The sequence below is a fragment of the Ylistrum balloti genome, unplaced genomic scaffold (assembly GCF_031769215.1).
Source record: "Ylistrum balloti isolate Yb309-2 unplaced genomic scaffold, AGI_CSIRO_Ybal_v1 Utg370612, whole genome shotgun sequence".
Classification (NCBI taxonomy): Eukaryota; Metazoa; Mollusca; class Bivalvia; order Pectinida; family Pectinidae; genus Ylistrum; species Ylistrum balloti.
The window spans coordinates 902,142-916,029 of record NW_026782376.1 but is presented as its reverse complement, the minus strand read 5'-3'; the positions used below and the strand labels follow the sequence as shown (position 1 = coordinate 916,029).

General features: G+C 34.4%; 1 protein-coding gene across 1 annotated transcript; it reads left to right on the top strand.

Annotated features, from left to right (window-relative positions):
* Window positions 1-7,296: 7,296 nt before the first annotated feature.
* LOC132556959 (apolipoprotein D-like) lies at window positions 7,297-12,857 on the top strand. Its single transcript, XM_060221423.1, has 5 exons — window positions 7,297-7,440; window positions 7,737-7,867; window positions 11,152-11,231; window positions 11,446-11,553; window positions 12,721-12,857. The coding sequence occupies exons 1-5, from the start codon at window positions 7,297-7,299 to the stop codon at window positions 12,855-12,857; spliced, it is 600 nt and encodes a 199-aa protein (XP_060077406.1).
* The last annotated feature ends 1,031 nt before the right edge of the window (window positions 12,858-13,888 follow it).

Sequence of the window (13,888 nt, the reverse complement as noted above, 5' to 3'; positions counted from 1 at the left end):
TTGTGATAACAATGTATTGTACAGGAAGAAAGGGGTATGTTCTGGCCCCTGTGATAACTATGTATTGTGCGGGAAGGAAGGGATATGCTCTGTCCCCTGTGATAACTATGTATTGTGCGGGAAGGAAGGGATGTGCTCTGTCCCCTGTGATAACTATGTATTGTACGGGAAGGAAGGGATATGTTCTGGCCCCTGTGATAACTATGTATTGTGCGGGAGTGAAGGTATATGTCCCTGCCCTCTGTGGTAGCTATGTTTTGTGCGGGAGTGAAGGTATATGTCCCAGCCCTCTATGGTGGCTATGTTTTGTGCGGGAGTGAAGGTATATGTCCCAGCCATCTGTGGTAGCTATGTTTTGTGCGGGAGTGAAGGAATATGTCCCAGCCCTCTGTGGTAGCTATGTTTTGTGCGGGATGAAGGGATATGTCCAAGTCCTCTATAGTAGCTATGTTTTGTGCGGAAGTGAAGGTATATGTACCAGCCATCTGTGGTAGCTATGTTTTGTGCGGGAGTGAAGGTATATGTCCCTGCCCTCTGTTGTAGCGATGTTTTTTGCGGGAGTGAAGGTATATGTCCCAGTCCTCTATGGTGGCTATATTTTGTGCGGGAGTGAAGGTATATGTCCCAGCCATCTGTGGTAGCTATGTTTTGTGCGGGAGTGAAGGAATATGTCCCAGCCCTCTATAGTAGCTATGTTTTGTGCGGAAGTGAAGGTATATGTACCAGCCATCTGTGGTAGCTATGTTTTGTGCGGGAGTGAAGGTATATGTCCCAGCCCTCTGTGGTAGCTATGTATTGTGCGGGAGTGAAGGTATATGTCCCAGCCCTCTGTGGTAGCTATGTATTGTGCGGGAGTGAAGGTATATGTCCCAGCCCTCTGTGGTAGCTATGTTTTGTATGATAATGTATTACCAAATAAATATGAAGTTTTATCGATAAATGAATATTTTCTATGTACTGAACCTATCAACGGCCTTGCTATCGTTTATAATGTCGATTTCAATAATCTATCATTGTGGTATTTAATCAGGTATAAAGCCACACTATACGCGTACGATATGTTTATACTGCATGTATATCTCGTTTTCTTTGAGTTATCTCCCCTTGCGTGCCGCGAACTCTATGATTTAGGAAATATGATTTCCTCATCAATTTTTGAACGCACATTTAGGGTTCAGTAAATTTTATCTACTCATTCCCTTACTTGATATACATGTTTACGATGAGTCACAAGGCCTATAGTTACGTTGTAAATAATGAATGGATTAGCGGACATCGTAATATACAATACATACTTCACAAAACAACAAGACGAAAATGTTTGATATTATTAAACGATATAAAATATTGTTTCAGAACTGGACATTCAGCAGTCGTGCGTGGAGGCGTCCTGGTTCCCGATACCAATGAGCCGGCTAAACTGCTCCTTCGGCTGTCTCCAGGTCTGTATGTATGACGATACATTAAAATGACGTCATCTAAACAATTAATTGATTTAACAATTATCTCATTACGATCCTGGCTAGAAAATTGTGTCATAAGTGTTTTTGTAACATAAACTATTTAAAATGTATATATTCTGTTCTGTCTGGCACGATGAAGGATACCTAAGAGGTGCGCAAATATACAGCAAGGTCATTAGACACGATCATTTACATTGTCAATTTGAATAGAGGAACTTGTGACTGGATTGTGTAGCTGGTATGAGCCATACAGATATGTTATATATCATATATACATATGAAAAGATATACAATATATATTTTTGTACATGATAAGAATTGCTGCATGGTATTCTTGCAATTTCCATGCACTTTCAACCTGTTTGTTCCTTCTATTTTCTGATTTCCTAATTCTTCTGTCACATTGTTTGATCAAATGGTGGAGGAGAGGGTTTCTGTAAATTTTTATAACTTGTGCCCAAACCTCTTGCTTATTTTAGAATCTATAGAAAATTTTAAAACTAAAAGCAATTAAAATGAAGCCAATGCTCTGTGGAATTATCAGAATACGTATAATAAATAAATTTCCACCACAATACGCTGTGTTATTCCACTCTCACACCACACAATACGCTGTGTTATTCCACTCTCACACCACACAATACGCTGTGTTATTCCACTCTCACACCACACAATACGCTGTTATTCCACTCTCACACCACACAATACGCTGTGTTATTCCACTCTCACACCACACAATACGCTGTGTTATTCCACTCTCACACCACACAATACGCTGTGTTATTCCACTCTCACACCACACAATACGCTGTGTTATTCCACTCTCACACCACACAATACGCTGTGTTATTCCACTCTCACACCACACAATACGCTGTGTTATTCCACTCTCACACCACACAATACGCTGTGTTATTCCACTCTCACACCATGGTGTAAACCTACTCATATTTCAAAGCATTTCTCGTAAAATTTTGCATATTATTAAGCGGCACCTCGGGTCATTACGCCCCAACTCATACACATGCTCGTTGGTACAGAAAAACATCATCAATGAAGCAGCTTTTTCACTATGTTGAAAACAGGAAAGCTCGTGTTTTTATAAATCTTAAATGATAACTAACTCGAGTGAAGTATATGATAACCTCTCGTTGTGTAACCTTTATGTATCATAACTCTTCTGTTTATATATAAATATGTAGATATTTCTGATCCATGTTTTAAACAAGTTAAGGAAACTAAATTTATTTGAAATTTACGAACATAAACATATGACTTAAAGTTGAACAACTCACGCGACAGACAAAACTCTCAGTTGATATACACGTTTTTCCGCCACGTTTTGGTAATCGTTTCGATGTCGACAGTTCCTTGGCCGCTAGTTGTTTTTGGCTGTAGTTACCTCTCCGTCAACAGCTGGAGTAATTTCTGGCTAAACATTATATGGAACGCTCGTAGCATGCCATGCAGAGCTTTTTGGGTATGGCATGTTGTCGGAAGGCAGTCACTACAACACGGTCCGTTTCTCGGTTTCCTGAGGAACACAAACAGCCCTGGCTAGCAATCACAGAATCACACATCCTAAAATTGAACCGAGTGACTATCCTCTGTTATAACGTTTATGTTTCAGGGTCCGTGTATTCAAACTATTGGATCCTTGCTACCGACTATGTTCGATATGCCCTGGTATACTCGTGCAGTCCAAATCCTCTCTTTCCGGCCAATTTTGTCGGTCAGTATTTCAAGACATATTCGGTAACGCACTAGTATAGTTTGCTATTTTGAATTTTCATGTGTTCTTTTATTTTATAGAGAAAACTGACGGAATAAATAAACAAAGAAAATCAAATAAATAAAAAATAAAAAAAAAGATAAGGAACACAGAGGAGAATTCGCCTTTCCTCAGAACACTGCTTTCCATTAGAACTTTGATTATTGACTTGGAAGTCTGTTCTAATTATCGTAATTTATAGATCATATGTACCCTGTTGATAATATCGAATAATAACGGAGTAATTCATATGTACGAAAAGTGACACTTTAAACATTTGTTCACAATTACTGACTGTTATTTACAGTTAATTCCACTTTCTCCATTTCACATTCAAGGGATATCACCGAGCTTAATTTCACGTTGTTCATTTCTCACTCAAGGAATATTCCCGAGCTTAATTTCACGTTGTACATTTCTCACTCAAGGGGTTCCCCCGAGCTTAATTTCACGTTGTACATTTCTCACTCAAGGAATATTCCCGAGCTTAATTTCACGTTGTACATTTCACACTCAAGGGATATCCCCGAGCTTAATTTCACGTTGTACATTTCTCACTCAAGGGATATTCCCGAGCTTAATTTCACGTTGTACATTTCTCACTCAAGGGGTTCCCCCGAGCTTAATTTCACGTTGTACATTTCTCACTCAAGGAATATTCCCGAGCTTAATTTCACGTTGTTCATTTCACACTCAAGGGATATCCCCGAGCTTAATTTCACGTTGTACATTTCTCACTCAAGGGATATTCCCGAGCTTAATTTCACGTTGTTCAATTCACACTCAAGGGATATTCCCGAGCTTAATTTCACGTTGTACATTTCTCACTCAAGGAATATCCCCGAGCTTAATTTTTACGTTGTTCATTTCTCACTCAAGAAATATCCTCAAGCTTTCTTCGAATTGAACACATTTGGTTCGCATAACGTTGTGGAAAATGGTGTTTGCATATCTGATATATTTTGCTTGAAGGCCAATCATGATAATTTCACTTTCCATTTTCTCAATTAATGTAATTGAAATAATGTACCAACATTTGTAAGTTTCTTTCATTACTTTTAAAACCACTGACTTAAAAGTAAATGGTCAATTTCCTTTGTCCATGTGTCACTTGCGTTGTTTAAATGTGCCACAACGTGTGTCTATTTCAGAGAATATTTCCGTGATGACGAGAAAGAGAGGAAAGTTACTGGCATCGATTCACTACTCCATTGAAAAGCTGTTGTTTGCATACTTTAAGAAAAGAAAATTATATAAAATGAAATCTGATCAGGAAAATTGTGGATCCGTAAAGATCTCAAAGAAGCCATTCTTTTCTGATATCGTTTTAAACAACTTTTCACATTAAATGATAAAACCAATACGTGTTTTAGTTCGTTATTCATTATTGTCATTTTTCACAAAATTAAATTTTTTTGTAAAATCGATATGACCGCGAAAAATCGTTCCATCGAAATAAATACTTTTACAGTCATTTATATTCTAGAAACACACAGAACAAGAGGAACAGTGCATACATGTACCACAATTCTACTTAATACATAAAAAGGCATGTGTTTCATATGTGCTTTTCGTAGAAATCATGGCGGATGCATATCATATTTTAGAAGTAAACTAATATTCTTATACAGAATGAAATGTCAATTCGTTCAGATAATATAATTGAACAAAATGACGTCATGTTTATAAAAGGTAAAGCCGACGTATGTGTGACTTAAACACATTTTTCCCCAATATTTTCCCTAACAAGAATTTATGAGAACATATTTTTGTCGAACTGCATTGAGCTGCAGTTTTCAGTTTTTATTTCTTTAATTATGGGAACATCTGTAACTTCCGATTGATCAGTACCTTCAGTTTTCTTAAATGGTTTGCTGTGTTGAATCCTAGGACTGATTAATCCACCAACAATGTTTTTTCGAGGTTTTTTTTGATTGGATAAGAGATGGTCAAATCAAGTGCAGGTTAATAAATAACTTATGGACTAAGTATATCTAAATTTATAACAGCATTACCATATGAACATCGGAATACGACAAAAATGAGGATAATATTTATTATTATAATTCAGGTATTTTATTTTTTAAAAAGGTTTTTATATTTTTGTTGTCTGTACAGAAATCAACACATATTGATTTTCATGTATTCCATTAAATGTTATGGATATAAAAGTAAAAATCAAAGTACCGGTATGTAACATAGGAATTACGGACCTTCAGCAGAGCTTAATACCTTATAGATATTGTCAACTTTGAGAATATACCCAATGTTTAAAAGGTCTACCAAGTATGACCATTTGACCTTCGCATGACCCGGTGAAGATAATAACCTGCATTTCTGACCATGTGTGACACAATATGTGGTAACTTCCAGTAGTTACTGATTTCATTAATGGTCTATATGCCTACGTACATATATATTACATTAATTAAATCTTTATTGTAAGTTGACTTGCCACTAGCGAAGTAAAAGTCTACTTGTCAATAGTTCAACCTATTTATATACACAAAATGGACATTTTCTGGAACACAGAAACATTATACAATTGAACTTCAATACCTCATCGTTGTCAGGATTGTGAGCTTATAATTGTTATTAATTTGCATGTTTTTTATAATAGATATAATTTCAAAAGTCAAGCATGATCTAGGAAGCATATCTTCGGCTAATCGCAGTCTGTTTAATATCAGCCAGCTTAATGACACTAAAACAAAGTGTTATTAATTGTTCACACAGCAATGTAACACAAATGCTGTAAAAACAAGAAAATATCAACATGTCAACGTAATCACAGCGATAAAACGATAGAAATATATAAATAAAAGTACCCTTATCATAGTGTCCATCGAAAGAATAAAGGGGGAACTTCTAAACAGGCTCTTCATATTCAATAGAGAAATAAAGGCAAGTTTCACAACGTCGAAGATCGTTTACAGACAAACACAAAGATGTTCAAACAATATCAAAGTCTACTGTCAAACCCAAAATGTTCCACCCTGAAGAAGAATCGTCTAATGGCCGTTCCAGACATGGCCAGCATTACAACATTGACTGCCCTAATTAAAAAAATGGAGAGGGAAAGCACGCCGCTCTATTGCAAAAAATAGGAATAGCAGGAGAGGATACATCTCCAAGATGTTCCATCATCAAACAAATAACATTTAAAATTTTATTTGTCAAGCAAATGTTCGAATTTTAGAATTTGTAGAAATGCAGAATAACACGAAAGATGGATATATTTAGCTTAATCACAAAATGTTCTTTGTGAAAATGATATGACATGAAGCATCTGATGTTTAAAATCTTGTAAAACAGAACGCCAAAAGGTGTTACGCCCAAAAAACCACACAACATATTTTGTTGTTTGTGTACCGATACTTAATGTCTTTACCTTTGGAGCAAGCTATCTTAAGGTTACTATTCTCAGCAATGGTCGCTACTTATTGATATTACATTCGCCCATTAATGTTCCCTATTAGACACATTATTGATGACCTCCTCTCACATAACATTTTAAAGTGAAAGTCACGTGGGCTCACCCGACACGTTTATAAAATCACTATGGACACAAAGTTTTGTTAGCTTCATCTCTTTACAATGTTATTGTAATTATGCATAGATTCTTTCAAACAACATCATCACAATAACATGACAGCATTTTCATAGTTGTAATAGAATGCAGCATATCAACAAAACACGTACTTTTACATGGCACTGAGAATTTTTTTTCAGGAAAGATTTTTTTTCTTGTCAAGTTTCCAGAAAGGGAACCAAAACTATATACTATATTGAAAACTATTGAAAAGTAGTTCCTTATTTGTTTTCTAAAGTTTGAAAAATTTAATGTAATTATTATACAAAAACCTGATACATTTATTTTCGTGTAACCTTAAACATTTACCGTAAATCCTTATCATTACTCTAAATATGTGTCTTTATTCTTATTTCATGTGAAGGGACTACTTTTCCATGCGCAATATTTTACTTCCCTTTGAATGTCACGGGTATTTAAATAGAAAGCTTATTTGATATTCTAACATTAGTAGCAGGACGGAGAAAAAGATGGCATCCCCACTATACGTATTATGCGTCCTTGGTATGGCTTCTGTGGTGTCTGTTCAAGGATATTTCACTGATATTGGTTTTGAATTGCGGAATTCACCGTGTCCAAATATCCCGCAAATTGGAGATTTCAACATGTCCAGGGTAAGACTATCAGTCTTCTTGGTCACTTATCATAGTAGATTATTGTACAAAAGACAAATTTAGACAATGAATTTATATCTTTCTCAGTATTAATATCAGCGACATTTTTCAAAATAAGTCTGTTAAGTTTTTTGGTATTAATTCTCCCCAACACCCCCATCCACTCACACTTTTTTCGGTTAACATTCACACTATCCTAGTTAAATTGCGTTTTACATATTTGTTTATAAATAATAACATCCATACAGGAAAAGATAAACAGAATTTTTCTTTTATTTTTGTTTTATTTACTATAGTATTCGGGTGTATGGTACGAGAGGAAGAGATTCCAGTTCGCACTCCAATCGAACGTGAAATGTATGACATACACGTTATTTGAACGAAACGATGGTGGGTTCAATCTTGTATACTACAGGGAGGTGAGGTGGTAAGTTTTCAAATATATTGTGTATTTCTATTACAGAAAAAATATTTGCTTTCTATAAATGTTATACTTAAGTGTTAAATCTATGATAACGCGAATAGTAAGTAGTGAACTAATTTGTATGCTCTACCGTTTAGTTTTTTTTCGCTTAGCCCTGGTTTGGTTTTGTTCACGGACGCATGCATATCCATCTGTATCCAGCTATGTGTATAACATATTCATTTTAGGGACATTGATTCATTATCTTCAACGACCGCGAATATAAAAAGAAAACTTGCCGCGAATAATGCTAACTATGCAGTATATAACTCTATGCGTTCATAATGTAAAGCGTTCTATACTTGTAAATCATGTATTCATACCTCTAATGATTTCCTGATTACATTTAAAACGGCTTTTGTAATTCAGAATTATTCTCATCGCAACTATCATTTCTAAATTTGCTACACGTTTTCACGTGAAAGATTTCCAAAGGGAAGAAACATCAGTGGAGTATAGGTTCAACCATTTTTTGGGATAAGTTGTGACTCAAGTTAAAACGAAGGAAAATACAGAGATTTGGTAATTACGTATATTTCAGAATTAAGTTTAAACAAGATTTTATTCAATAATTAGCATTAAAATACAGACAGGTACATTTAATCTTATGGGATGGGAAAACAAGCTTGAAGCTTATATCAATTCCTTTCCCATGTACATACAAAGACAAATATAAATCAAAACTGGAACACCTAACATCGACATTGGACGAAAAAGTAATATTCACACATAACAATAATATCTATATACTTACGCACATGTGGTGGATAGAATTACAAAATGTAATTTCTAACTTAAGTAGTAGCGCCTTGATTCATTGGTATGTAAAAAAAAGGTTACCTTACAAAGCTGCTTTCAGATCTATGAAACAATACATGATGTGCAGTATGGTAATAAGAAATAAAGGACAAAAAACATTAGGTAAAACGTTTACTGAGCTTCATATAATTTTGCACGGTCAAGAATATTTGTTCATTTTTCTGTTTAGAGTAAGTGTCGTTTCCCCATAATAGATTTTTTCCAGTTAGAGTAATATCTAGCTGAAGTAAAGGATTTTGTCGAATTATGTTATAATTAGCACAAGGTAATAAAAAATGGTGGGTACTTTCTACTAACCCGCATTAACAAAATGGACTTTCTTCCAGATTTCTTAAGTGTAAATGTTGTTTGAGATTACTACATTTGAGCCCCAATCAAAATTTGAAGGTTTCTTCTTCCAATATTAAAATAGTAAGGAATAATTACATTATCTTTTTGTAAAAATCTTTTAATTATCCTGACAGACGGATTTTCGCGAATATCGATTGGTAAAGAATTCCATAAATGTACTGCAGAATTCAAAAATGATGTTTTATAAAACTGAGTCCTGCAATTAATTAATAATAAGTTGTTTGAATTTCTAGTATTATGTCTATGGATATCTGATACCTTACTTGGAATTAGATTGGACTTTTAGAGAGTTTTCCCCAACCCACATCATTGTACAATAAACTAATACTTGACAATTCAGTAGCAGCTGTAACTATTCTTGCAGCTTCAATTTGGATGTTTTCTAAATTTTGACATAAAAAATTTTGGTAAATTATCCCAAACTACGTCAGAATATTCCAAAATAGGTCTGATAAAAGAAAAATATATTGTTTGGAGAGAATTCCTATCTAATATGTTTTTTGAATTTCTTAAAACCGCTAGTCTTGGAAACACTTTCTTCAATATGTAATCAATATGTTTTTTCCATGTACCATCATCAGACATTAATACCCCTACTTGTTTATGAGATTTTACATTAGATACATTGTCCATAGTGATAGGATCATAAATTCCTGGTATAGTTTTTTGGTTAATTAATAAAGATTCTGTCTTGTCTGGATTAAATTTTACTAACCACTTATTTGCCCATACATATATTTTTTAAAGATCATTATTGATGGTATCAATAGCAATATTGGGATTTTCAACTATGATATATAAGGCTATGTCATCAGCCAATAACTTTAGTTTAAAATTAATATCATTCACTATATCATTAATATATATACTAGAATGAAGAGAGGACCTAATATTGAACCTTGAGGAACACCTTCTTTGATATTTTGGCTCTCAGAAAAAAGACCATTTATAACAACCCTTTGACTTCTGTCATTTAAATAATTTTTGCACCAAAATAGAAGTTTACCAGAAACGCCAGATTTTTCCAATTTATGTATAAGACCCCTGTGCCAAACCCTATCAAACGATTTACTTATGTCACAGAATACCGCAATGATTTCTTTACCTGCGTCTAAAGCCCTCCCAATATCATTTGTGATATCTAGTAATTGATTCCCCTGGTGTGAAGCCTGATTGACAATTTGTAAAAGAATTTGTATCTCTAAAAAAATCGTGAACATGTTTAAAAATACACTTTTCCATTAGTTTGCCAACGATACTTATTAAAGATATAGGTCAATAGTTTGAAACAATGGATTTATCACCCTTTTTAAAAACTGGCGTAACATTAGCGACTTTCCATATAGAAGGATATTTACCACAGTCGATAGATTTATTAAACAATTTAGAAAGGGTTTAAATAACAGACCCTGTCTTTGCTTCCTTAATAGTTCTTGGACTCATTTTAACAGGACCAGAAGCTTTAGAAATGTCTAACAGAATATTTCAGAATTAGTTACGAGTTAAACAAGAAAAATAAAAAAGATTCATATTCTGGAAATTAGCATCTGTTTTAACATCAATGCCATTGGTTTTTCGTTGTTTTAGCAGTAATTTATTCTGGTTTTGATGATTGTTTTATAATAAATCAAAAATATCAGAGCGTATTTCATATTTGATTGATTTTCCGGTATCCACATTTTTCGCGTGTAATTTCCTTAAAAAATTAATATCATTTGTTGTGTATTCTAAAACATGATATACAGCGGATACGTCTAATGGCAGCCAGTGATGGCGGTGACGTGGAATGTACCAACCAATGGCATTCAGCACAGAAATGACCAGTCATTGCAAAAACTCTTTAGCTCATGTTAGATTTTTTTGTCGATTTCTTTGTTTTTCTTCTTATCTATAAATTCTAACGTTAATGCAATATTCAACATTTAGAAACTTTTTAAATATGCATTTTCCAGTTTAAATGAATCTCTGTTTATCCTCAAAATAGTTGCCAACGAAATAGCATTAAAACAGAAACTTTAAATAACATGAACGTTACCCTATCTGCATGATATTAAGAAATTCCATATCAAATTTTGTAGGCCACTACCGCTACAGACATCGACAAGGATCGTTCTAGAACCTACTTCAAAGTCAGGCACTTTTCGAGCCAAAACTAGAGGTATGAAGATTAATATATGACTCTGTCAGCAAAATCTTTTCATGGAAGACTTTTCACAAAACAAAACAGGTATTCGCATTTAAACACCTCTCAGACAAGTACATGTAATGACAAGTAAAAATAATTATAGCAAAATGTATTTAGTGGAAATTTCATTGCATAGTTTATTATGCAATATTTGAAAATAACCAAACTTTCGCATTGCTATTTTAAGTTAACGGCAACTGGGTATTCGTTGGAGTCTTTACTATTGTACAGCCAGGCTATGAAGATCCGTCCGTTATGTACGCGTGTAGGGACCTGTTTTACGGAACAGCCATTGGTACGTATCAAGAAAACATCAGAATTTTAAAGCAAGTCAATAATACGGATTCCTTTGAAAAAGAAAAAGAAATCATTTGGAGAATACACTATTTATATATGTATTATCAAATACATGGTATACATGTAAACGAACACTTTGTGTATAAAACAAACTGTTTCTGCTTTTGTGTGGAAGTACTCATGTTTTGATTTCATTTATGTCGCAAATACGGCATTGCGTGAGTGTTGTGTAGAAACTGTTAACATCTGAGTGGCATATACGGCATTGCGTGAGTGTTGTGTAGAAAATGTTTATATATGTGTGGCAAATGCGGCATTGCGTGAGTGTTGTGTAGAAAATGTTTACATATATGTGGCAAATATGGTATATTGGTGAGTGTTGTGTAGAAAATGTTTACATATGTGTGGCAAATACGGCATTGCGTGAGAGTTGTGTAGAAACTGTTTATATATGTGTGGCAAATACGGCATTGCGTGAGTGTTGTGTAGAAAATGTTTACATATATGTGGCAAATATGGTATATTGGTGAGTGTTGTGTAGAAAATGTTTACATATGTGTGGCAAATACGGCATTGCGTGAGTGTTGTGTAGAAACTGTTTATATATGTGTCGTAAATACGGCATTGCGTGGGTGTTGTATAGAAAATGTTTACATATATGTGGCAAATATGGTATATTGGTGAGTGTTGTGTACAAGATATTTACATATATGTGGCAAATACGGCATTGCGTGAGTGTTGTGTAGAAACTGTTTACTTATGTGTGGCAAATATGGTATTTCCCGAGTGTTGTGTAGAAACTCTTAACATGTTTTGGTATGCTCCGTCTTCTAAAAACATTGGTCGAGTTTTGTGGAATATAATGCTATGTTTGAATTTAGTTTTGCGCGAGGAAGTAGTGTATTTGAGGATGTTGTTATATTTGCAATATTGTAATGTTAAAATAGAATAGATATTCATCTGATATTTTATAAATCGGTTCTAGGTTTGATTTTTACGCGCTTTGCTGAACAAAAATTGAAACTTCGAGACGTGTTTCATAAAATCTCACATGAAATGAAAACAACTTAAAGTAAGGTAAGATGGATATTTCAGTCAGTCAGTAGTTGGTCCAACATCAAACAGTGGTAGTCATTTTGTCACATCTTTTACCATTTTTTTTCAGAGGCATCGTGGATCGTAAAACGCGATAGACAGGCGTTAACCCCCACCGAAGAATCAACACTGCAAAGTGCTGTGACATCCTATGGTATCAGCTACTCGAAGTATCAAACTTCCGACCAGTCTTCCTGTGGAAGATAAGGTGCAAGGTTCACCATATCAACGTCCCCCGTGGTGATTTCCATACCATTTGAAACTATATGAATGTACTTGCCACTGAGCGTGCGAAAATAAATAAACGTACCGGTTCTCCTGGTTGTTTTCTTTAATTTAGTTTTGTTAAATAACATCTATCCATTTTTTGTGCAATAAAAAGAAAGGAAAAGTATGTTTGCCTTTATGGTTCTTAAAAGATATTGAAACCTGTCGAAAATAACAAAGCAAAATACCAACATATTACCAGAAATTTAATTCAAACTTTAACTCGATAAACCGGGGATGAACTATAAACAAAGGTAAGATCTGCACGCAGACACGCGAAAAAGTACAAAGATAATAAGACCAGGACTCCGGAGAGTAAACATCTTCTGATCGACGGCACCCTCCACGTAAATCTTGGTCAGTTTAAGTAATTAATGTCGCGTTTCCAAATAAGAACAAAATAAAACACGAAATCGCATATCTCCCAATGATATTACTATGACTACAATAAGCCTATCCCATAGCCTTCATCAACATGTATCTCTTAAAACTCTGTTGGCTGTGACTATATCTGTCAATTCTCAACATCGTTTTCAAAAAGAATAATAGTTCAGTGTTAGGAACAAGCTATTCAATATCAAATCATGACATTCAAATGCCATAGGTTTGGGGAAGCAATGATATCACAATTTAAAAATGGAGAATTACTATTATTGTGAGGAGAAATGTCCTTGCTGATTTCGTTGTTGGAAGATCAAGGTACACTGTAAGCTGAACATGTACAAAGTGGAATAGTCTGTACGCTCTTGGTTCCAGTTGTGATGGTTATGAATAGATTTATTGTTAGTTTTTAAAAGACTTTATCAATTATGGAAAAGTGAAGGATTTGACAAGGTGTTACTATTTTTATATCCTCTTCGATAGATTCCACCTCGTATAAAAACACAGCTTGTTTCCATAAGTATCCCAATAACTTGTTGGGAGATCTTACCAATAAACTCTATGAGGATATTGTAGAATTCCGGTATATA